Below are 24435 nucleotides of genomic sequence, written 5' to 3' on the forward strand. Positions count from 1 at the left end.
TTAAAAAGAAGATGGATGCTGATTTTGGCCATCTTACTCTGGATGAACTTCTGAAAGAAAATAGATTAGAAGGCCAAATGCACAAATTATCTATGCCTGAGAACAATATTGTCACTATAAGTAACTTTTTGGAAGTAGTAGGTAGAGTAGAGGGAGTGTTAAGTTAGGTTAAGTTAGGAATGGATTGTAAGACAACCACGGTTGCTCTATTAGCATTTCCTAAAGTATTTAGGTAAGTATTACAGCGATCAAAATGATAAAGGGGATGGAACTCCTCTCGTATGAGGAAAGGCTAAAGAGGTTAGGGCTCATCAGCTTGGAAAAGAGACGGATGAGGGGAGATATGATTGAGATCTACAAAATCCTAAGTGGTGTAGAAGTAAATCGATTTTTCACTCGTTTCATAAGTAGAAAGAATTGGGGACACTCAAGGAAGTTACATGGAAATACCTTTAAAACAAATAGGAGGAAATATTTTTTCACTCAACGAATAGTTAAGCTCTTCAACTCTTTGCTGGAGGATGTGGTAACAGCGGTTAGCGTATCTGGGTTTTAAAAAGGTTTGGATAAATTCCTGGAGGAAAAGTCCATAGTCTGCTATTGAGACAGACGTGGGAAGCAACTGCTTGCCCTGGGATTGGTAGCATGGAGTGTTGCCACTATTTGGGTTTTGTATTATCACTCGTACACTCAAGCACCTGGCAGTAGTCATCTCCAGTTTCCATTTACAATCATCCAATTTATAAAGGATTACTATTTCCACACTCTCCTAAATAAATTATGTTTGGATTTCAACTTGTGTTCTGGATTGATCATTTCTCCTAACTTTCTATTCTGAATGACTCTAGCCCCTCAGTCTTTATCGAGCTGCGCTTAGCACATCCTGCAAGCTCTACTGCTGTCCTTTCTCCATCTGCAGAGTTTCTTCTACACACATCTCTATCCTCGTTTGCCTCCATGTCTCGAGGGCTCTAACACAGTAGTGCTCTCTCATACCTGAACTTGCTCTTGTACAACACTGCCGTGAAGGAGGCTTTGTGATCTGTCTGTCTGTCTTGGGGCTATCCTGCTTCACCATCTTGTTTTGTTTTTTTTGTAGGTATGTTTGAATATCTGTTGGATTTGCAAAACAAATTATGAGATCCATCCTATATGTGATACTATATGCTTTTCTTCTAATCCATGTTGTTGCTTCAGGTTGCAATAGATTTTTCTGTCACATATTGTAGTTCTGCCCCCTTTTTCCCTCACTGTGTTGTATTCTGGCATTTCCCCTCTTTTTTTTTTTAATTGTTATTACTTTTAGAGTATAAACCACCTAGATGGCAACGCCATAGAGTGGGATAAAATGTGTGTAATAAACTTAGAAACTTGATGGTATTTGAGAGGTTGGAGGCATTGAAGGAGTGTGTTTCTGTCCAGTTGGGGCTGTCCAGATGGTCAACGAGGGAGGAATCTGATTTGATCTGGGCCTTCTGGGAATGAGATCACGTCCCTCCAACTGATGTCATTCACTTGGGACAGCATCCTTCCATAAAGGCAAGCTCCCTCCTTGGCACATAGCTGATGGTGCAAGGCCAAAGGAGAACATAAGACTAGCCATACTGGTTCAGACCAATGGTTCATCTAGCTGCTTCCAGCAGTGGCCAATCCAGGTCACAAGTACCTGGCAGAAATCCAATTAGTAGCACCATTCCATGCTTCCAATCACAGGGCAATCAGTGACTTCCTACTACTACTACTACTATTTAGCATTTCTATAGCGCTACAAGGCATACGCAACACTGCACAAACATAGAAGAAAGACAGTCCCTGCTCAAAGAGCTTACAATCTAATAGACAAAAAATAAATAAAGTAAGCAAATCAATTAATGTGAACGGGAAGGAAGAGAGGAGGGTAGGTGGAGGCGAGTGGTTACAAGTGGTTACGAGTCAAAAGCAATGTTAAAGAGGTGGGCTTTCAGTCTAGATTTAAAGGTGGCCAAGGATGGGGCAAGACGTAGGGGCTCAGGAAGTTTATTCCAGGCATAGGGTGCAGCGAGACAGAAGGCGCGAAGTCTGGAGTTGGCAGTAGTGGAGAAGGGAACAGATAAGAAGGATTTATCCATGGAGCGGAGTGCACGGGAAGGGGTGTAGGGAAGGACGAGTGTGGAGAGATACTGGGGAGCAGCAGAGTGAATACATTTATAGGTTAGTAGAAGAAGTTTGAACAGGATGCGAAAACGGATAGGGAGCCAGTGAAGGGTCTTGAGGAGAGGGGTAGTATGAGTAAAGCGACCCTGGCGGAAGATGAGACGGGCAGCAGAGTTTTGAACCGACTGGAGAGGGGAGTGGTGACTAAGTGGGAGGCCAGCAAGAAGCAGATTGCAGTAGTCTAAACGAGAGGTGACAAGGGTGTGGATGAGGGTTTTGGTAGAGTGCTCGGAAAGAAAGGGGCGGATTTTACGGATGTTGTAAAGAAAGAAACGACAGGTCTTGGCAATCTGCTGGATATGAGCAGAGAAGGAGAGAGAAGAGTCGACCCCAAGGTTTCGAGCTGAGGAGACAGGGAGAATGAGAGAGCCATCAACAGAAATAGAAAACGGGGGGAGCGGGGAAGTCCAGTCTGTCCATCTTAATAACAGACTGGACTTTTCCTCCAGGAACATGTTCAAATGTTTTTTAAAGCCATATACGCTAACAGCCATTACCACATCCTCTGGCAACAAATTCCAGAGCTTAACTATTCTTTGAGTGAAAAAAATATTTCCTCCTATGTGTTTTAAAAGTATTTCCATGCAATTCATTGAATGTCCCCTGGTCTTTGTACTTTTTGAATGAGTGAAAAATCGATTTACCTCCACCCGCTCCACACCACTCAGGATTTTGTAGACCTCAATCATATCCCCCCTCAGCCTTTTCTTTTCCAGGCTGAAGAGGCCTAACCTCTTTAGCCTTTCCTTCTATGGGAGCAGTTCCATCCCCTCTATCCCTTTAGGTACCACCCAATGTCCTTGATGAGGGTTTTTTTGGCGAGTTGGTGGGGGGGGGGGGGGCAGGCTTTCAGTGTGGTCAGTTTGAAGTCAGGCCCAGATGAGATGGGTAAGAAGAAGGTCAAGACTAAAGTAGTTTCATTTAGGCCCTTATGTGGACCTATGGATAAGCCTTTGAAGACCACTCAAGCTGCTCTTAGAGCAGGTGATAAGGGTTTCATTAAGCCCTTCTTAGAACTCCTCCTCCTCCTGTGTCTTTCCTTCTTGAATCCCAGACTTCTTTTTCAGCCTTGGAGATTGAAGGGACAAGCTGTTCAGTATCTACTGAATTACTAAAAGGTGGAAAGGGGTTTCCCATTCCACAAGTTATTGTCGCTTCCATCTTTAGCAGCCTCCTTAAAAGGTCAAGAAACTGGTTTCTCTAATATTTCATTATTGAACATTTAGAATGTGGTTTCTTTAAGTTCTGTGTAAATGGTGTTTTGGAGCAGTAAGCATTAATGAGCCAGCATTCGCTGACAGTGCATATCTTGGAGGAACTGAAGATCTGAGGTGTAAGGTACAGTGCTTTTAACCTATACAGCACAGAACAAAAGGTACAGATATCTGGTTTATGACTCAAGACAGCAAGCTACAGCCAAGAAAACAGTCTTAAGGACTGTTCTTTGGTTGTCCTGATCATCCAAATGACTTTTGGCTGCCTCTGTTCTGTTTTCTTCTTTATTTCTGGGTTGTTTCTCCCTCACATTATAGCTCTGTGCTTCTCTTTGGCTATCAAGTTCACACCACACATTCCTAGTTCAATTCATCCATATCCATTCTTTTGTCTCTATTACTGATTGTCTCTGAATCTTAGTATTTAAAAATATATTAGAATAAAATTAAAAGTAACTCAGATATTTATTAAGTAATCACGTTTTCAACATTCTCTTAAACTTTGCATTTGCCTCGTTCATGTCTTATTTCAACAGGAAATGAATTCCACAGTCCCTGAAGAACCACAGAGTTAATACTAGGACAAACCAAAGGTCCATCAAGCCCGCTATCCTGTTTCCAGCAGTGGCTAATCCAGGTCATAAGTACCTGGCAAGATCCCAGAACAGAAAACAGATTTTATGCTGCTTATCCTAGAGTATGCAGTGGATTTTCCCTAGTCCATCTTAATAATGGCTTATGGAATTGTCTTTTAGGAGATCAACCAAACCTTTTTTTGAACCCTGCTAAGCTAACTGCTTTTACCATATTTTCTGGCAACGAATTCCAGAGTTTAATTGCTGGTGAAGTAAAGAAATATTTTCTCCGATTAGTTTTAAATGTACTACTTTGTAGCTTCTTTGTGCACTCCCTATTTCAGTATTTTTGGAAAGAGTAAACAAGCAGTTTACATCTACCTGATTCACTCCACTCAGTATACCTCTATCATATTTCCCCTCAGCCATCTTTTCTCCAAGCTGAAGAGACCTAGCTGCTTTCAGGGCCGCTGTGAGACTGAGCTGGGCCCGGGGCAGGGCTGCCGCCCCCCACCCCCAAGGATCATCACTACTGCTGCCGCTGCCACCCCAACCAGGATCGCTGCCGCCCCCCACCCACTGCAACTGTAAATACCTTGGCTGATGGGGATCCCAAGGCCCTGCCAGCAGAAGAATCTTCCTCCAGTGCTGCTTTACTTCACTCTGCCGCAAGGCCTGCCCCTGCGGCTGCTTTTCTCTCACGTCGCAAATGCTCGGTTTCAAAACCGAGCATGCGCTGCCTGAGTGGAAAAGCAGCTGCTTGGCACTGGCAGGCCATTTGGCAGAGTGAAGAAAAGCAGTGCTGACCCCCGCCAGCCTGCTTGTGTCTGCTCCTCCGAGTCCTCCTCAGCCTCTAAGGGGTTTTCTCTCTCCTGCTCCTGTCGGGGCGCAATCACCTGGGTCCCGTCAGGGGCAGGAGAGAGAGAGAGAGACCTCGGTGCCAGGCCCGGGGAATTTTGCCCCCCCCCCCCCCCCCCCCCGCCTACCCTCTCGGCGGCCCTGGCTGCTTTAGCCCTTCTTTGTACCTTTTCTAATTCCACTTTATCTTTTTTGAGATGCAGTGACCAGAATTGCACACAGTATTTGAGTTGCAGTGGCAACATAGAATGATACGAAGGCATTATATAACATTCTCAGTTTTGTTTTCCATTCCTTTCCTAATAATCTACTATAATAAAACTCACCCTCAACGTTCCGAGGACACTGACATCAGTGAAGCCAAGCTCTGACTTCCTTCAAAAAGGTTCGAAGGTTCGTGGTGGTGAAGCCACCAAAATCGCTCCGGGCCCCGCCCTCGAGGGCAGAGCAATGGCAGAACAACGAAGGGGTTGGCAGGGAGGGAGGTGGGAAATCGCTCCGGGCCCCGCCCTTGAGGGCGGAGCAATGGCAGAACAACGAAGGGGTTGGCAGGGAGGGAGGCAGGGAGGCGGGGGTGGGTGGGAAATCGCTCCGGGCCCCGCCCTCGCGTCTAACGTCATGACGTTGGGGGCAGAGCAATACCAGATCAACGAAGGGGTTGGCCAGGGAGGGAGGAGGGTGTTGGCGACGAAAACCTTGCTAGCGCCCGTTTCATTTGCTCTGAAACAGGCTTCTTTTACTAGTTCCTAATATTATATTTGCTTTCTTAGCTGCATTTGCATACTGAGCAGATGGTTTCAATGTATCATCAGTGATAATACCTAGATCCTTTTACTTGGCGGTGACTCCTAATGTGGAACCTTGCATCATGCAGCTAGGGTTTGGGTTCCTCCTTCCCACATGCATCACTTTGCACTTGCTCACATAAAATGTCATCTGCCATTTGGATGGCCAGTCTTGTAAGTTCCTCTTCCAATTTTCACAAACCTCTTGCGATTTAACAACTTTGAATAACTTTCTGTCATCATCAGGCAAATTTAATTACCTCACTAGTTATTCCCATCTCTAGATTGTTATAAATATGTTAAAAAGCAATGGTCCCAGCACAGACCCCTGAGAAACCCCACTATCGATCCTTCACCATTGAGAATACTGACCATTTAACCCTACTCTCCGTTTTCTATCTTTTAACTAGTTTTTAATGCATAATAGGACATTGTTTCTTATCCCATGACTTTGTAATTTCCTCAGGAGTCTTTCATGAGCTACTTTGTCATAATTGCATAGATGAAACTGCTGGTAGTTCATGGTAGTGGAGGAGTAGCCTAGTGGTTAGTGCAGTGGACTTTGATCCTGGGGAACTGAGTTCAATTCCCACTGCAGCTCCTTGTGACTCTAGGTAAGTCACATAACCCTCCGTTGCCCTTGGTACAAAATAAGTACCTGAATATATGTAAACCAATTTGAATATAATTGCAAAAAGTATATCAAGTCCCATTTCCCTTTCCCTTATTAGCATGAAACAAACATACTGAAACCCAGAACTTAGTCACAGTAGAGAAATCAAATAGGACAGGCACCAAACAATATTTTAACAGAGACGCTCACTGCTGAAGAATAGTGCACAATAATTACAATAGTGCCCAGAAATAAAAAAATGAAAAATTTCATAAACACAAGGGAAACCAAACAGAATGAAAATGTATGGCCTGCACATTCCTTAAGTTCTTTGGCGGAATTTGGGCAGGGGGAGGGGTGAGTTACGTGCATACTTTGTTTAAAAAAAAATAGTCATGCACCCGGGTAGATTTACACATTCTTTCTATCAGGTTTAGATGTACCCAGGTGCATTTTACTCAGTGATTTCTGCAGGATTTGTGCTGATATTTTATGAGCATATGTGGAGGGGCATTTTCGAAAGAAACGTCCAAGTTGCAATTTGGACGTCCTTGCAAAACATCGAAATCTAGGGGCGGGGAAACCCGTATTTTCGAAACAAGATGGACGTCCATCTTTCGTTTCAAAAATACCATCAGAGATGTCCAGATCCTTAAATTTGGACGTCCCTAGACATGGACATTTCTGACTTTTGGCGATTTTCGAAACCAAAGACGTCCATATCAAATACGTCCAAATGTAAGCCATTTGAGCGTGTGAGGAGCCAGCATTTGTAGTGCACTGGTCCCTGACATGCCAGGACACTAACCGGGCACCCTAGGGGCACTGCAGTGGACTTCATAAAATGCTCCCAGGAACATAGCACCCTTACCTTGTGTGCTGATTCCTCCAAAACCCTCCCCAAAGCCCACTACCCCCAACTGTACACCACTGCCATAGCCCTTACGTTTGAAGGAGGGCACCTTTATGTGGGTACAGAGGATTTCTGGTGGGTTTTGGAGAGCTTGCTGTTTCCTCAACAAATGTAACAGGTGGGGGGGGGGGGGGGGTATGGGCCTGGGTCCGCCTATCTGAAGTGCACTGCAGTACCCACTAATACTGCTCCTGGGACCTGCATGCGCTGTCATGGACCTGAGTATGACATCTGAGGCTGGCATGACATATTTTTAAAGATGTTTTTTGAGGGTGGGAGGGGTTAATGACCACTGGAGGAGTAACGGGAGGTCATCCCCGATTCTCTCCAGTGGTCATCTGGTCATTTCGGGCACCTTTTTGTGCCTTACTCATTAACAAAACACGTCCGGGTGAAAATGTCCAAGTGTTCATCAGGGATGTCCTTGTTTTTTTTCGATTATGGGTCAAAGACGTCCAAGAGTTAGGCACGTCCAAGTGCTGCCTTCGCTATGCCTCCGACATGCCCCCTTGAACTTTGGATGTCCTTGCGATGGACTGCAGTTGGAGACGTCCAAAATGGGGTTTCCATTATACCAATTTAGACGTCTCTGGGAGAAGGACGTCTATCTTCCGATTTATGTCGAAAGATGGACATCATTCTCTTTCGAAAATGAGCCCAATAGGCACCTATGCATCTCCATAAAATAGGGTGCAAGTAGGTGCCAACTGGACCCAGATTCGCAGGACAGCACTGGTCCAGTTCTGAGTTTACCCTAGTATATGCTGGGACTTGTAGTTTTGCTTTTCTTAGGGAATGCGATGGGGAAATCAGAACTATAAGCCCTTGCTTGCAACAGGGTAAACCCAGGACTGGATCAACCCAGTCCATTTGGCAACCTTATTCTTTACCAACAAACCTAGATGCCCTGTTGTAAAACTGTTTTCTTAGTGGCTGCTACTAGACATATACACCCCTTTGAATATCCAGCCCTATATTTTTTAAAAAGTAACTGAGCACCATTTCGTAGAAAAGATGTAACGTAATTGCTGGGATCCTCTAAGGGGTAAGGCAAAGGAACAAGCAGTGCTTCTCTAGTAAATGTCCCTGCCTCCAGCAGTGAAAAATGTTCTGGCTTATTGTAAAGCAGCACTGTATTTCAGGCTTGTAAATAATTTATCCTTCCGAAACCTTATTTGTTTTCACAAGGGGGGAGGGGTGGATTTAGTTCTTTTAGCTTGTAATATGTGATTGTCCAAATGCTGTTCCTCTTGTCAGCACAATACAAGAGATTGATTGCCACAGTTTATCCTGTAAGAGCTAGGGCTTGCTAGATGCTTTCTTCAGCTTTAAATTAACCCCCTCTTTTTCAAAGTCATGTTAGCGGCTGCCGGTGCGGTAATGCTGACACAGCCCATTCAAGTGAATGGGCTGTTGTCGGCATTACCGCGCGGAATCTGTTAGCGCGGCTTTATAAAAGGGGGGGGGGGTGTAAAATTTTGTGGAACGTTGGAAATGGAGTGATTTGGTTAGATGGGAAGTTAGTTTTGTTGGTTGTGTTTGTCCTTTTTAGCTTCTGATGCCATTAATTGGATCAGCCAGATAGGTTCTTTTTCCAGAGCTGTTGGCTTGCGTTTCCTCCCTTGCGTACACTTTTCCCGTGTGTAGTGCCGCACTTCTAGCAGAAGACTGGCAGCTGGCACCCATGTGGCTTTGAGAGCTTAGGCAGTACCTTTAGTTGTGGCAACAGTTACATTATCCCAGTCTGTGAAGATGGCTGTTAAATGGAAGAAAAACCCTTATTTTGCATACAAAGGACTAGATTTTGCATATCATGCCTAAAAAAAAAAATTTTGGTGTGGAAAAAAATACACCTAAATTTACTTTATAAAATATGCCTGAATTTCTGCGCGGTTTATAGAACATGCCAAGTGTCCATCTGCGTGACTAAATTTAGAACTTGGTGTAAATGCTGATGCCTAAATTAGGCACAGACCAGGTGTATTCTGTAACAATGCGCATAGATTTTAGGAATGCCCATGGCCCGCCCATTTCCTGCCCATGACCACACCCCTTTTCAGCTATGCGACTTAGAATTTATGTGCATCATATTACAGAATATGCTTAGTTGTATGCATAAATTCTAATTAATGCCAATTAGTGTTGATAATTTCTTGTGAATTGGCAATTATTGACTCTGATTGGTTTGTTAACTAATTAAGTTGTGTGTGCAAATCTAGAATATGATCGGATTTGCACGCACAACTTAAGTCGCACTATATAGAATTCAGGGAAATTAAGACTGGAGCATTCAGAGACAATAACGGCAGCTGTCATAATCTGGGTATGGGGAGAGAGAGACAACACACATTTTTCTAGTGGTGGATATGGCAACCAGCATCTTCCCATGCTCTACTTGCTCTGACATTTTTTTTTTACATTTGTACCCCGCACTTTTTCCCACTCATGGCAGGCTCAATGCGGCTTACATGGGGCAATGGAGGGTTAAGTGACTTGCCCAGAGTCACAAGGAGCTGCCTGTGCCTGAAGTGGGAATCGAACTCAGTTCCTTAGTTCCCCAGGACCAAAGTCCACCACCCTAACCACTAGGCCACTCCTCCACTTTGGAATCTGTGATGTATATTCACTGTTAACTGATGGGGGCTTGCATCTTTCCAGCCATAGATGGTAGAATGGAGGGGTAGTCTAGTGGTTAGAGCAGCAGGCTGTGAACCAGAAAAGACTAGGATTCAAATCCTGCTGATAGTCCTTGTGACTTTGGGCAAGTCACTTAACCTCCTCTATTGCCTCAGATACAAACTTAGATTGTAAGCCCACAGAAGTCAGGGAAATACCAACTATACCTGAATATAACTTACCCTGAACTACCACGGGAAAACATGAGCTAAATTAAAAAAATATAAAATAAAAAAAAAATTATCTAATTTACCTTTAGCCTCCTTGTGAATCCAAGCTGGCTAGGTTCAGATTTAAGCATGGTCATCTCAGTTATTCTTTCTTCTAAGTTATATAAAATGAATTCTAGACAATATATACATTTCTTATTACCTAAAGCAGTTGGCGACGTGATTTTATAAGAATGTTGTTTGATTTTGAGTCTAGTAGTTTCCCTTCTGGTTCTTGGGCCTCCCGCTCTGTCACCAGCGTCAGATTTCTGTGCCACAAGCCTTCACTCATTACTCTCCAGGGATTTCATCCTGTTTTTATATCTTTTTCGAAGAGACTACAGCGACATTTCTTGGCTGAGGGCTATACACCAGTGTTCTTTATGGAATCCTGGACTCATTAAACTGAAACCTGGCTATTAATGTGTTGCCATTGTGCAGTGACTCGCTCCTTTTAGGAGCTGTGACTGCTTCCTTTTGATGTATTCCCAGCCAATCTGGGGAGCAGAAGGCCTGACATATGATTCACACCCAGGTAGCATGCACAGCACAGAGCCACCCGGCTGGCACTAGACATTATTATATTTCTATTTATTTTTCAGTGCGTGGACCCCTGTCACTGTTCTGTTTTGCAGTAGCTCCAATTTGTGTCCTGGTGTAAAGCTTCTGTTGAGTAAAATGAATTTCCAATGCTCCTTAAAAAGGATATCAGTCTCTCATTGTGCAATTTTGGCATCCTGCATGTTAGGTTGATTTCAGTTTAAACCACAGAACATTAACAGAGCATCCGAATAATTTAATACAGTTAGAGGTCCCTTACTAAAACCATAAGCTAGTAATCATGCTAAGAGTTGGCTGCCAAAATGCTGCTGTATTAAAATATTTGTTTCTTATATGCGCACTGGCAGTTAGGAAGAAATTTGACCTTGAAAAGTTGTGAGTGATTTCGCAAAGCTCTGCAGCACACATCTGGAGTTTTGGCAAATGACCTCTTAGTGGTTTGATTGTAAAATCCTGTCCAACAAGCAATGCTTAAATAATGAGCAGAGCTTTTGATGAGGATCACAGGTCCCAGTGCTTTGCTCTGTTTCTAAGCTTGTTGCAGCCTGCTCTGGATTGCCTGTGTATACTGTGTGTCTGTGTATGTGTATAGTCAGAGTAGCACCCTGGTGCGCACACAAAGAATAACAGCACCCGAGAAGGGTGCCGGACCTGTACTTGTCTTTTGCAGTTCTTTGCCAAGGTTTCCTTCTCTGACCTATGGTGTCTTTTGTTTTCTCCAGGAGGAGGAGGCAAGCGGAATGGCCGCAGTAAAAAATGGAAGGAGATGCTGCAGTTACCACATATCATGCAATGTGAAGAACTTAGGCATTCAATTGGTAGGTGTTTTTTAAAATTCTTCTGCCTTCTTCCCAGCAGTCTTCTTCAGTGTTTTGTCTAAGCAGCTGGTTCTTGCTCTTTGAATCTGAAATGGCCTCTATCCTTCCTCATAGTGGGGTGACCGCTGGAATGTGAAGACCACATGTGGGTACACAATAAAGCTGGGAGGGCTGGTGGTCTAGTGGTGGCATCTTCAGGGCAGGAAAGAACCCCACTCTTTCCTGCCCTGTGCTGCTGATCTGCTCGCTGCCGCCGCTGCTTCAAAATGGCTGCCAAGACTTTGAGCGGTGGCCTTGCACGCTCCATGGAAGTCTCGGCAGCTATTTTGAAGTGGCAGCAGTGAACAGATCAGCGGGCAGGAAAGAGTGGGGTTTTTTCCCTCCCCAAAGAGGCCACCACTAGACCACCAGGGCACTTTAAGGTACGTTTTGGCACCCTGAGGCCCACTCACCCACAAACCTGGATAAATGGGAAGGCTGGAAAAAAACCACCCAGACCTCTGACAGGCCCCTGAAAAGGAGGACATATCTGTGGAAATCCAGATGTATGATAATCCTAGTTTGGAAGATGTTAACCTTCAAAATATATTTGAAAAAAAAAACCTACAAAAATAAACAAGCTGAAGTTAAACAGATTCTCCCTAATTCTATAAACTTATGCACCAGTTTTACACACAGAAAGTTGAGCACACAAGTTATAGAATAGTATTAGTTGCATGCATAGCTTAATATGTTAATTAGATGCTAATTGGTGATAACTACCAGTTATTGTCTAGTAAATTAGTGCTAAGTGGCAGTTATGCATTTAACTGCTATTAGTCGGTATCCTATAAATTGTGCACGCAGAATCCAGAGCACAAAACTGCAAGGGGCCAGAAGGGGTGTGGACAGGTCAGTTGCGTACCTAGCACTTACGCATGCGGGTTATAGAATATCCTGCAGTTACACATCTAACTGCCTACATTTAGGTGCAAATATTTACACCAGCCATTGAGCTTGTACAGACTTACGATAGTATTCTATGACTGCGCCATTGTAGAATTTGCGCTTAGCTCACATTATCTGAGTGCCGAACTTCAGGCAACCGATAGAGAATTACCCCCACTATTTCTTTTTGTTGCTGTTTTGTTTTCTAAATAGTCTATAGGAGAACAGTTGCAAATTTGGATACACAGAATTTTGTTCATGCCCAGGAAACCTAAGTCTGTCGGAGCCTTGGTATGTGCATGTGTAGTAGAGGAGAGAACAGTACCTTGCAGAAAGCCACATTCAGCTCTTCTGCTTGAGATGTGACGCATGGCTGTAGGCCCAATGAACCTCCTTTGCAAAACCAATTAATTTTTTTTTTTCCTGAGATGCCTCTTAAAATTGGAACAAACCGTTTCCTGTTTGCAGTCTTAAAGCCTCTTGAAATTAGTTGAAGGGGGAGGATAAATTACATTAGCATCTGTGATGGGAAGCCTCATGAACTAGAAGGATTTTATGTAAGCACTAACCTAGCATTAGCGTGCATTAATGCCCACTTTGGATATGAACACTGCAACTCAAAACCAAGAGTTTAAATCCTACTTTGGCAGCTGTAACACAAACATGGACAGTCTTAGGCATAATCTCTCCCTCAATTTCTTTTTCTGTTCTTGAAGGTTACACTCTAAGGCTTGATTTAAAACTATTCTTTGGATATAAACAAATTTGTCTTCTTTTATGTATGGTTGACCAATTGCATGTCATTTCATTTATTAATCTATAAACTGCCTTCCAGAGATCTAAATGAGCCCTGCCAAAGCAGTGTACAAAATTACACGTCAATCAGAAAAACAAAAACTGACAAAACAGACCAAATTTCACACCTCTGTGTTCATTTGTCCATTGGAAAAACATTTTCCTTGAGTTAAGAAGTTAAAAAAAAAAGAAAAACTATATTGGTTTTGTACTTTTTTTTTCTAGTTAATTAATTTCTTCTCCAGGGTTGCCCCAGGTTATGAGAAGTTTGAAGGAGCTCTGTGTTCCCTTGCAGTGCTATATAAATGTTTATTAGTAAGAGTTCACTTGTTTCCATAGTTCAAGAAATAAAGTTAAATTAATTAAGTGTCTTCCCTCTACAATTGAACTCTTCAAGCTTTTTATCTTAAAAAGAAAAAGTAGAATTGGGAGGGGGATAGAATCGTTGGCCAAACAATTATAAAAGATGATTTTAGTTTTACTACTTGTCTCCAAGGTTGCCAGGTGGGCGGTTTTACCGCCCAATTGGGCGGGTTTTCGCCAGCGGCAGGGGGAAAATTTCGCCGGCTGCGGGATGCGGTTTTTTGGGCGGTTTTCCCGTCGCCGCTGTGCGAGTTCGGCTGTTTTTTCCGGGGCTTCTATTGGTCCAATTCGGTCCAATAGAAGCTTTTCCGGGGCTTCTATTGGTCCAATTTGGTCCAATAGAAGCTTTTCCGGGGCGGGGCTGAAGTCAGGGATGACGGGGGCGGGGTTAGTGATGTGGGAGGCGGGGTTAGTGACATGGGGGGTTAGGTGATGCGGGGGCGGGGTTAGTGACACGGGGGCAGGGTTCGGTGACGCGGAAGATGGGGATTGGCTACGGGTGGGTTTACGGCTGTTTCGGGCTGGGAAAATTTTTCCCAGCTGGCAACCCTGCTTGTCTCAATCCTACTGGTGATTGCTTACAAACAGGGTTGATATTAGGGTGGGTGCTATTCCATCACTGTTATGCTGACATCTTATTATATCTCTGTTATTTGAATTTCAGTGCTGTTAAATGTGTATATTTTTAAATCCTGTTTCATGGTAGTTCTATTATTAGGTTTCAGTTTGCTGTTTTCAAGTTTTCCTTTTTCATTTCATTTATGTTTATACTTGTACATTTCTACTACTGTTATGCAGTTAACAAAATTGTAAGCTTGATGTTAAACTGTACCTACTGTATACCGCCTTGGGTGAATCTCTTCATAAAGATAGTTAATAAATCCAAATAAATAAACACCAGGGCAGTTGCCCCGGGTGCTCACGCCACAAGGGGCTCCAAAATTGCTTAAAGCTGAGGAAAGCACAGCCTGTTAGTGAGCATTGGTGACCCCCTCCCAGATTTCTGCCCTGGTCTCAGAGCCAGATTAAGGCATAGGCAAACTAGGCATGAGCCTAGGGCCCAGAGGTTTAGGGGGAGCCCTGTTAAATGTACTCAGGACTCAGGAGGCTAGGATTGCCAACTAGCTGGTTTTTGTTTTTCAGGATACTACAGATTTGTTAATAAACTGTGTGGAAGCCTGGAAAAGGACTAACATGTCTGGATATTTTTCAGAGTTTAGCCCTCTATAGCTCTCCAGTCCTCCCCTCCTTCCAATTCAGAGACTGTGATAAGATCCACTTCTGCATGGTGCCTTCATGAGAAATGAATGTCCTGGGGTGTGTTGAGATGGGGGGAATATAAGAGGCATGGAAGAAAGTATGAGGAACCTGCTTCAGAGTGAGAGAGAGCTGGTGCCAAATGCAAGAACTCTACATTATCAAGGGCAGAGCTAGTTTGGGGGGGGGGGGGGGGGGCGGACATTGGCTGAAGGAACACATAAACAGCATCAGATGCAGTAGTGTAGCCAGACAGCCGATTTAGGGCAGGCCCAAGATCAAAGTGGGTGGACCAAACATTTCATGTACGCGACTCCCCTCCCCTGCTTTCTCCTCCAGGCACGGCGCCCCCTCCCTTCCTGGTGCCCTCCCAAAGTAAATTAAATACCTGTGCTGGTGGGGATTCCTAAACCCCACCAGACGAAGACCTCCTTACCTCTTACCAAGCTTATCTCTTGGGCGGCCACCGACACTGTCCCTAAGCAGCTGCTGCCAGCCTCCGGCCTCCACGTATGCTCAGTTTCATGCATGCACATGGTGGAGGGGCCTGCGGCTGGCCAGCAGCTTGGGGACAGTGCTGGCGGCTGCCCAAGAATTAAGCTCATTTGGCGGGGAGGAGGACTTTGGTTGGCAGGGCTTGGGGATCCCTGCCAACCATACTAAGGGAGATGAAATTTTGGGTGGGCCTGAGCCCAAATTGAGTGGGTCTCATCCTATCTAGGCCCATCCATGGCAACGCCACTGACCAGAAGAGGCAGTTTGTGTATATGTACATATGTGTGTGTGTCTGAAGAACAATTCACAGATACATAGTAACATAGTAGATGACGGCAGAAAAAGACCTGCATGGTCCATCCAGTCTGCCCAAGAAATGTGCCACTTTTTTGTGTATACCTTACCTTGATTTGTACCTGTCTTTTTCAGGGCACAGACCGTACAAGTCTGCCCAGCACTATCCCCGCCTCCCAACCACCAGCCCCGCCTCCCACTACTGGCTCTGTTATCCAATCTCGGCTAAGCTCCTGAGGATCTATTTCTTCTGAACAGGATTCCTTTATGTTTATCCCACGCATGTTTGAATTCTGTTACCGTTTTCATCTCCACCACCTCCCACGGGAGGGCATACCAAGCATCCACCACTCTCTCCGTGAAAAAATACTTCCTGACATTTTTCTTGAGTCTGCCCCCCTTCAATCTCATTTCATGTCCTCTCGTTCTACCACCTTCGTATCTCCGGAAAAGGTTCGTTTGCAGATTAATACCTTTCAAATATTTGAACGTCTGTATCATATCACCCCTGTTCCTCCTTTCCTCCAGGGTATACATGTTCAGGTCAGCAAGTTTCTCCTTGTACATCTTGTAACGCAAATCCCATACCATTCTCGTAGCTTTTCTTTGCACCGCTTCGATTCTTTGTACATCCTTAGCAAGATACGACCTCCAAAACTGAACACAATACTCCAGATGGGGCCTCACCAACGACTTATACAGGGGCATCAACACTCCCTTTCTTTTGATGGTCACACCTCTCTCTATTCAGCCCAACAACCTTTTAGATACAGCCACCGCCTTGTCACACTGTTTCGTCGCCTTCAAATCCTCAGCTACTATCACCCCAAGATCTCTCTCCACGTCCGTACCTATCAGACTCTCGCCGCCTAACACATACGTCTCCCGTGGATTTCTATTCCCTAAGTGTATCACTTTGCATTTCTTGGCATTGAATTTTAATTGCCAAACCTTAGACCATTCTTCTAGCTTCTTCAGATCCTTTTTCATGTTTTCCACTCCCTCCGGGGTGTCCACTCTGTTACAGATCTTAGTATCATCCGCAAATAGGCAAACTTTACCTTCTAACCCTTCGGCAAGGCCACTCACAAATATATTGAACAGAATCAGCCCCAGCACCGATCCTTGAGGCACTCCACTACTCACCTTTCCCTCCTCCGAGCGAACTCCATTCACCACCACCCTCTGGCGTCTGTTGTGTGCTTGTCTGTATGTCTAAAGAATGAGAGTATATATTTCAACAACCAATGGATGACCAAAGAGGTTGCCAAACTTCTAATTTGATTATGAGATTTATGTTCATTTAAATGCAATTTCACAGCCTGAGTAGTTCTCCCAGTGTAAATCAAATTGCAAGGACATTGTATCATGTAAACAGTAAGGGAGAAGGCACAATTACATGATACAATGTCCTTGCAATTTGATTTACACTGGGAGAACTACTCAGGCTTTGAAATTGCATTTAAATGTACATAAATCTCATAATCCAGCTAGCTGTTTGGCAGCACCTCTGGTCACACATTGGTTATTGAAACATCATACAGTGCTGACATTTGATGCAGAGTTGTGAATGGAGTACAAAAGATTTGGAATCGTGAGAGAATTGTAAATTACAGAGAGCAGCACTGAATTTTTGAGTTGGATACAGTTTATAAATAAAGGCTTAAATGAAAAGATCAAATAGATGACATTGGTATGAGCTGAAGAATGAGACCATGCATGTACCTGAAGAGTGAGAGTTATGTGCATGTGATCATGTCTGAAGTACGATAATGCGCATGTCTGAAGAGTGAGAGTGTGCATTAGTGTATCTCAAGAGTGAGAGCGCACACATGCATTAGTGTATCTGAAAAGTGAGAGTGCATGCATGTGCATTAATGTATCTGAAAGGTGAGAATGTGCATTAGTGTATCTGAAGAGCGAGAGTGCACGCATGTGCATTAGTGTATCTGAAAGGTGAGAATGTGCATTAGTATATCTGAAGAATGAGAGTGCACACATGTGCATTAGTGTATCTGAAAGGTGAGTGTGTGCATTATTGTATCTGAAAGATAAGAATGTGCATTAGTATATCTGAAGAATGAGAGTACACATGTGCATTAGTGAATCTGAAAGGTGAGAGTGTACACATGTGCATTAGTGTATCCGAAGAGTGAAAGTGCACGCATGTGCATTAGTGTATCTGAAAAGTGAGAATGTGCATTAGTATATCTGAAGAATGAGAGTGCACACATGTGCATTAGTGTATCTGAAAGGTCAGTATGTGCATTATTGTATCTGAAAGGTGAGAATGTGTATTAGTGTATCTGAAGAGTGAGAGTGCACGCTTGTGCATTAAGTGTCTGAAAGATGAGAATGTGCATTAGTGTATCTGAAAAATGAGAGTGTATGCATGTGCATTAGTGTATTTGAAAGGTGAGAATGTGCATTAGTGTATCTGAAGAATGAGAGTGCACATGTGCTTTAGTGAATCTGAAAGGTGTGTTTGTGCTGCATTAGTGTGTTTGAAAGGTGAGAATGTGCATTAGTGTATCTGAAGAATGAGAGTGCACGTATGTGCATTAGTATATCTGAAAGGTGAGAATGTGCATTAGTGTATCTGAAGAGTGAGTGCAGACAGAGTAGGATCCGTGCTCAACGAGAACAAACGGATTTGCACTCAAAGCACACAAACTGAGCCATGCACCACAGGCAGAGAAACAGTTGCACACCTCTGGCAAAGATAGAAATGCAATGAACAAGCAGAGAAGAAGCTGAGAGTAATAGACTGAGCAGTGCCCCACTGAAAGAGCTGGATGTTAGAGGTACCTACAGAACTGAAGCTGCGGTAGCAATGGAACTGTGTATAAAACGCAGACAAGGAGCTGCTTTCCACACGCAAACAAGGAGCTGTGCTCTGGATGCCAGCAGGGAGCTGTGCTCCTAACACCGGTAAGAAGCTGTGCTCCAGACACTGGTAAAGAACTGCGCTCCACACGCTGGCAAGGAGCAGCACTCCACACGCCGACAAGGAGATATGCTTCCTACGCAGACATGAAGCTGTGCAGCACCTGCAGTCATAGAGCTGTGCTCCACATACCACCCTGGAACTTCGCCCAATTTGCAGAGAAGAGTTGTGCTAAACACACAGAGATGGAGCTACACTCAACAGGCGGTGGAGCTGCGCTCTGCATGCAGACAGGGAGCTGAGTTCCATACGCAAAGAGAGAGCTGCATGCCACACACAGACAAGGAGCTGCATTCCACAGGCAGACACAGAGCTGTGTTCTACACGCAGACACAGGACTGCGCCCCACACTGAGACCTGCAGAGAAAGAACTACACTCAACATGTGACAATGGAGCTGCATTCAACATGCAGAGATGAAAGGTTGCAGAATAAGCAGCGAAGGAACTTCACTCAACATGCCATGATAGAGCTGTCCTCAACATACAGCGATGGAGCTAAAGCCAACCTGGAACTGTGAAACTGTGCCCAACATGCAGCAATGGAGCCATGCCCAACATGGAACGGTGGAACTGCATGGAATAATGAAGCTGTGCTCATCATGCAATGATGGAGCCACGCTCAACATGCAGCGATGGTGCCATGTTCAACATACAGCGATGGAGCTATGTTCAACATAGAGTGATGGAACTGTGCTCAAATGCAGTGATGGAACTGTGCTCAACAACCAAAATGCATAGATGGAGCCCTGGGGAACAGCCAGAGAAGAAGGTGCTGCCAGGAGGCCAACAGGAAAGGAGCACAACTTGTGGAAATGCAGACCTGGCGCTGCACTCCCCTGGCCTAGAGGGACTAAAAACTACAAGAAGAGAAAGCCCCGTGCCTCAAGAGACACTCTCGGTCCCCAAGTGGTCTCTGAGGCACAATGACCTCCTAGGCAGCCAACGTAGAGAAAGAACTCCCGCCAAGAGGGAAGTAAGCATCACAGATCTGGAATCCTCAGACCATAGGGAGCAAAATGCAGCCGTAAGGCAGTGAGGAAGAAACAACTCTCGCCAGGCCAGGAGCAAAGAGGAAGCTGGCCACTAACACCAAACTGCGGAAAAACCAGCTAAGGGAGAGAAACTCCACATCTAGAACAGAGCCACTTCTCTACTGAAAAGTAGAGAAAGGTGCAGAGCTAAGAGGTGATAATCCAGATGCACAGCAATAGATCTGCTCAGCAGGAAAGAACTGCGGCCCTTACAGAAAAAGGAAGGAGTGCCAAATGTGCCAGGAGAGAGGCGCCCGAAACTAGAAAAGGCAAAATCTGCCTGTGCCAGGCTAAAACTCTTGCCTGAAAGCAAGGGAAGCAAGGAAGAGCTGTGGCAAACTAGTCCTAAAAAGGCACATTCCCATAAAGAGACACTGAACTGAGTCCAAGCAAAAGATTGGCAAGAATGGCGCTGCCGAGGGTACTCAGAAGAGGGATTTGAGCTAGCAGTTGCACACCAAGGGCAACTCGGACCCTCACCAGAAGGAAAGTACCCTGTAGACAAACCAGAGCAGACAGGAGGGATCCATGGGGACGAGAGAACCAGAACCTCCCTAAGGAAGGGTGGAAAAACTGCTGCCAAAACAAGAATCAAATAGCAGGGGCGTCTCAAGCAAGATGCCAGAAGCAGCAGGGACCGGACGGTCTGAAAAAGAACTGACCAACAGCCGCGTAAGGCTGACAGGAATGAAAAAATAGCCCTGGACTAAAAAGACCGAGCCTGCAGCCAAACAGAGCCAACAAGAGACTTCCCCCACTTTGGAAATGGCAAACTAAGACCTCTGAACTGCAAAGGTACGAGTTCTAGCAACGGGGCCGCCCTCTGAACCAGCCGCCGTCTAGGACCGTGAAGAGGAGAAAAACATCTGAGTTTCATGATCCAGACACGAGCCATGCCCCACAAAAAAAAATCAAAGCAACTGGTACCAGCTCGGAAGGGTCCAAGATCAGAATCAGACGCCGGCCAGTGAAATTCAAAGAAACTTCGCAAGCGACCCTCTAGAATACATTGCCAAAGGCGGGAAAATAAATCAGGTAACAAAGTTTCTTATTTATTTATTTTGTTTAAACAATCTTCTTCACTAGTGACAGGAATAAATAAAGGTTTACCTCAGAGGCAGAAAAGGAGGGAAAAACAAAGTTTCCTTTTTTTTTTTTTTTTAACAACCTTCTTCATTAGTGACAGGAATAAATAAAGACTTACCTCAGAGGCAGAAATTCAGATATACCTACCACCACAGAAGAGAAGAACCCCATAGGGGAGACAAGTTACTCCATGCCACAATCAACCATCACCCTGCTAGAAAGACAGCCAGGGGAGGTAGGGGAGAGAACCAGGGTCACTGGATATCACCCTAGCTGGCAGATGAGGAACTCAGGACCACTGAGTATCATCTAAAACTAGCCCCAAAATGGCTACCAGCACACTCCTAGCTCCACTGTCACCAGAAGGATCTGGGACAGGAGCTACCAGCCATCAATCCAGAGCAGCTGCACGATCCGTCCACCATCCGCTGGGAGAGAGAGAAAATACTGAACATTCCAGGCTGCACGATACCCTTAAGGGGCAGTTTACTTGAAACTATTTTCTCTGTCTCCTTCCACTGGTAGATGGACACAACCCATTAGTCTGGACTGGTCTGGTATAGATGACAAGGAAGGGGCTTTGTTCTTGTCTATTTTCAGGGCAGCCCCATCCTCAGAGTGAACAAGAGATGCCAACACTATCTTCTCTCCTGTGCATGCCCTGTCAAACACCACTGTGCAGTAATAACCTATAGATCTTAACTGCTGTCAGAATTAGAAGAATTCATTGGAAGGAAATTTTAGTCTCGTGAGCCTGGATTCTTCAGTGCCCCGTTACTACTAGGGGTCACAGATGCCCGAAGCAAATGATTATTCCTCTGCAAGGCTCCTTGTACTTTCTACATACCCAACATGCTTTAGAGCAGCATAAATTTAAAATATTTCATTCAGAAATTAGAAATAACTGTTAAAACGTTGTAAGTGACTCCTTTTCATTGGACTAATACTATTGCTGTGACCAACTTTCGCAAGTTGTACTTCATTAAGGGTCTCTTTTATCAAGCCACACTAGCGGCTCTCGGTGCGGTAATGCTAACAAAGCCCGTTCACTTTGAATGAGCTCCGTCGGCATTGGTGCATGGGAACCACTAGCACAGCGTGATATACGAGGCCCTTAGTGAAATATAGTTCTTGAAAGTTGGTCACAGCAATAGTATTAGTCCAATGAAAAGGTGTCACCTACAACTTTTTAACAGTTATTTCTAATTTCTGAATGAAATCTTTTTTATTGATGACATTCAGAAAAGGAACAAGTACAGTGCAATCAGCCTTGAAACAAATATCATCACATAAATTTCCAAAAGTATGAGGGGCCCTTTTACTAAGCCAGGTAGGCGCGTACGCACGTCCTACGAGCATCAGTTTGGAATTATCACCCGGCTACCACGTGACCCAGGCGGTAATTTCATTTTTTACTCGTGTCCGCTACTTTCGCCAGAAAATAATTTTTATTTTCCTGCGTGTGATGGAAACCGGGAGGTAATCATCATTCTATGCGCGTAGGTGATTACCGCGTGAGACCTTACCGCTAAGTCAATGGGTGGCAGTAATGCCTCAGACCCAAAATGGATGCGTGCCAATTTTTATTTTGCCGCACGTCCATTTTCAGCAAAAATTTAAAAAAGGCCTTTTTTATAGTCGCGCCTACACTAGTGCAGCCCATATTTCAGCGCACCTTAGTAATAGGACCCCTTAATCCCCATATCCCCCAACCACCCTCCAACCCTTCCCAGTACTTTGTGCTGATCCCTCTCTGTCCACCAAATCATACTAAAAAAAATTTTTTTAAAAAGCCTTGACACCTACTGAAACAGATTACTCTAATTTTACTTGGGAGGGGGCTTGGTTTCTTATAGCCCCGCTCCTAGCACTTCACATCCTATACTTTGGTGGGGAAGGGGGGGGGGGGAAGGAAGTCAGCGCTCTTCTAAAGAGAATTTACTACAAAGCTATGAGCCCTCGGGGGCAACGTCTGTATATATGGCTCCCAGGTTAAATGAAATATTTTAAATTTATACTGCTCAAAATCATGTTGGGCATGTAGAAAATACAAGGAACCTTACAGAGGAATAATCATTTGCATCCTAAATTAGTGAACAAAGCCTGTCTCCGATGTATTGAGCGGTAATGGACACCCTTGTATTGGATTAACAAATTGGGTTTTGCCTTTATTTTTACTTATTCAAATTAAATGAGCTAACATGGAAACCAGGGTACTTTGCTTAACAAATAACAATGGTTTCTCCTTTAACCAAACATAAATTTAATAATTTTTCCTAAGGAACGTTTTCTTGTAATTCCTGTTTCCCACGCGCCCTGAAATTTTTTTTTTAGCAAAGTACTCCCTTTCTCATTACTTGCAATACTGACATTGTTTCATTTTCCATTCCATTTCATGTTTTTATCTTGTTATATCACTAAAGGCCCTGTTTACTAAGGTGCGCTAGCGTTTTTAGTGCGTGCACAAAATTAGCACACGTTAACTGTGTAGGCGCTCATAGGAATATTGTGGTTGCCTACACAGTTAACGCACGCTAATGGTTAGCGCACGCTAAAAGCACTAACGCGCCTTTAGCTCGACTTAGTAAACGGGGCCCATTATGCAAAACAAATAAGTGGTTTACAACAAAGAATTAAATAATACAGCTCAAATAACATAATATTTCTCAAAAAGAAAATCAGTACAATAAAACAATAAATTAAAAATAAATCTTTAAAAATAAACCAACTACTCGTAATTCTGAGTAAAGACCCATGCTGTCAGATGTTTCCTGGAAAATAAATCTCGGTTCTAGAGGCAAGGAGTTCCATTACAGTGCACCATAGTATCAGAACGCCAAGTGAGAAGACAAAGACAAATGAATATCAGAAATTGAAGGCAGACATAATAAACCTTTTTGAAATGATTGAGGAATTATTGTCTGACACACATACTACAGTCTTCTAGCCAGATAAAATAGCTCACACTATACTACAGAGGATCGTAAATTTGCATTTGGCTTCAGCAAAAAACCAGCATGACTTTCAAAACAGTATTAGGATCATATTGCTTCAGTCTTTTCAGAAGATGCACAGCTGTGTTTTGAAATGTTTTCTCTTCATATTTAGGTAAACCCTAAAATAGGGAGTTTGAATAATCCAATATGCTAACAAGGGCATGGATTACCAACACAAGATTAGAAGGAGTAAGACTGCAAATTAGAAAGAAGAAATAAAAACAGATCCACATTAGCTTATTAATTTGAAGCTTCATAGATAGCTCACTGTCTAGTACAGTGCTTATTAATCTTTTTGTGGCCATGACCCCATGATCACGGTCAAATAAAATTGTATGACCTCCCCTGAGGAGCAGAACAATGATGCACCTATAGAGAACTCACCCAGGTCATGACTCCAAACGCAGATTTTGCGATCATATTTGGGGTCCCAACCCGTAGATTTGGAAGCTCTAGTCTAGAACTACTTCTAGGCTCACTGTGGTGTCCTACATGTGGTGAGTAATACCAGCTAATAGTAGAACTGTTTCAAGGGCACAATGAACTCTGGACATCCATAAAGCAAAAGGTTTTGCTTGGTTCAGAGCAAGCCAATTACTAGCAAGCCAGCCAGCAAGTCATCTGAGGTGTTAGACACCTTGAATAGATCAATAGTTCTCAGACCTGGTCTGGAAGAGCACCATCAGATCAGGTTTTGAGGATATTCACAATGAATATGCTTCCACTGCATCCAGAGCTATCTTATTAATTGTAGTATCCTTGAAAACTGACTAGCTGATGCTCCCTCAGGACAGGTTTTAGAATCACTGAAATGAACTTTTCTAAGCA

The 24435-nt window shown here is 44.0% G+C and overlaps 1 protein-coding gene across 2 annotated transcripts in view; it reads left to right on the top strand.

Moving 5' to 3' along the window:
• The window catches only part of GRK4 (G protein-coupled receptor kinase 4), a 324643-nt gene that overhangs the window by 128429 nt on the left and 171779 nt on the right, over positions 1-24435 (top strand). For both annotated transcript variants that reach the window (XM_030191137.1, XM_030191135.1), the window contains exon 2: positions 11320-11415. In XM_030191137.1, the coding sequence (XP_030046997.1) occupies positions 11320-11415 (96 nt within the window). The remainder of the gene's footprint in view (positions 1-11319; positions 11416-24435) is intronic.

The sequence above is a fragment of the Microcaecilia unicolor genome, chromosome 2 (assembly GCF_901765095.1).
Source record: "Microcaecilia unicolor chromosome 2, aMicUni1.1, whole genome shotgun sequence".
Taxonomy (NCBI): domain Eukaryota; kingdom Metazoa; phylum Chordata; class Amphibia; order Gymnophiona; family Siphonopidae; genus Microcaecilia; species Microcaecilia unicolor.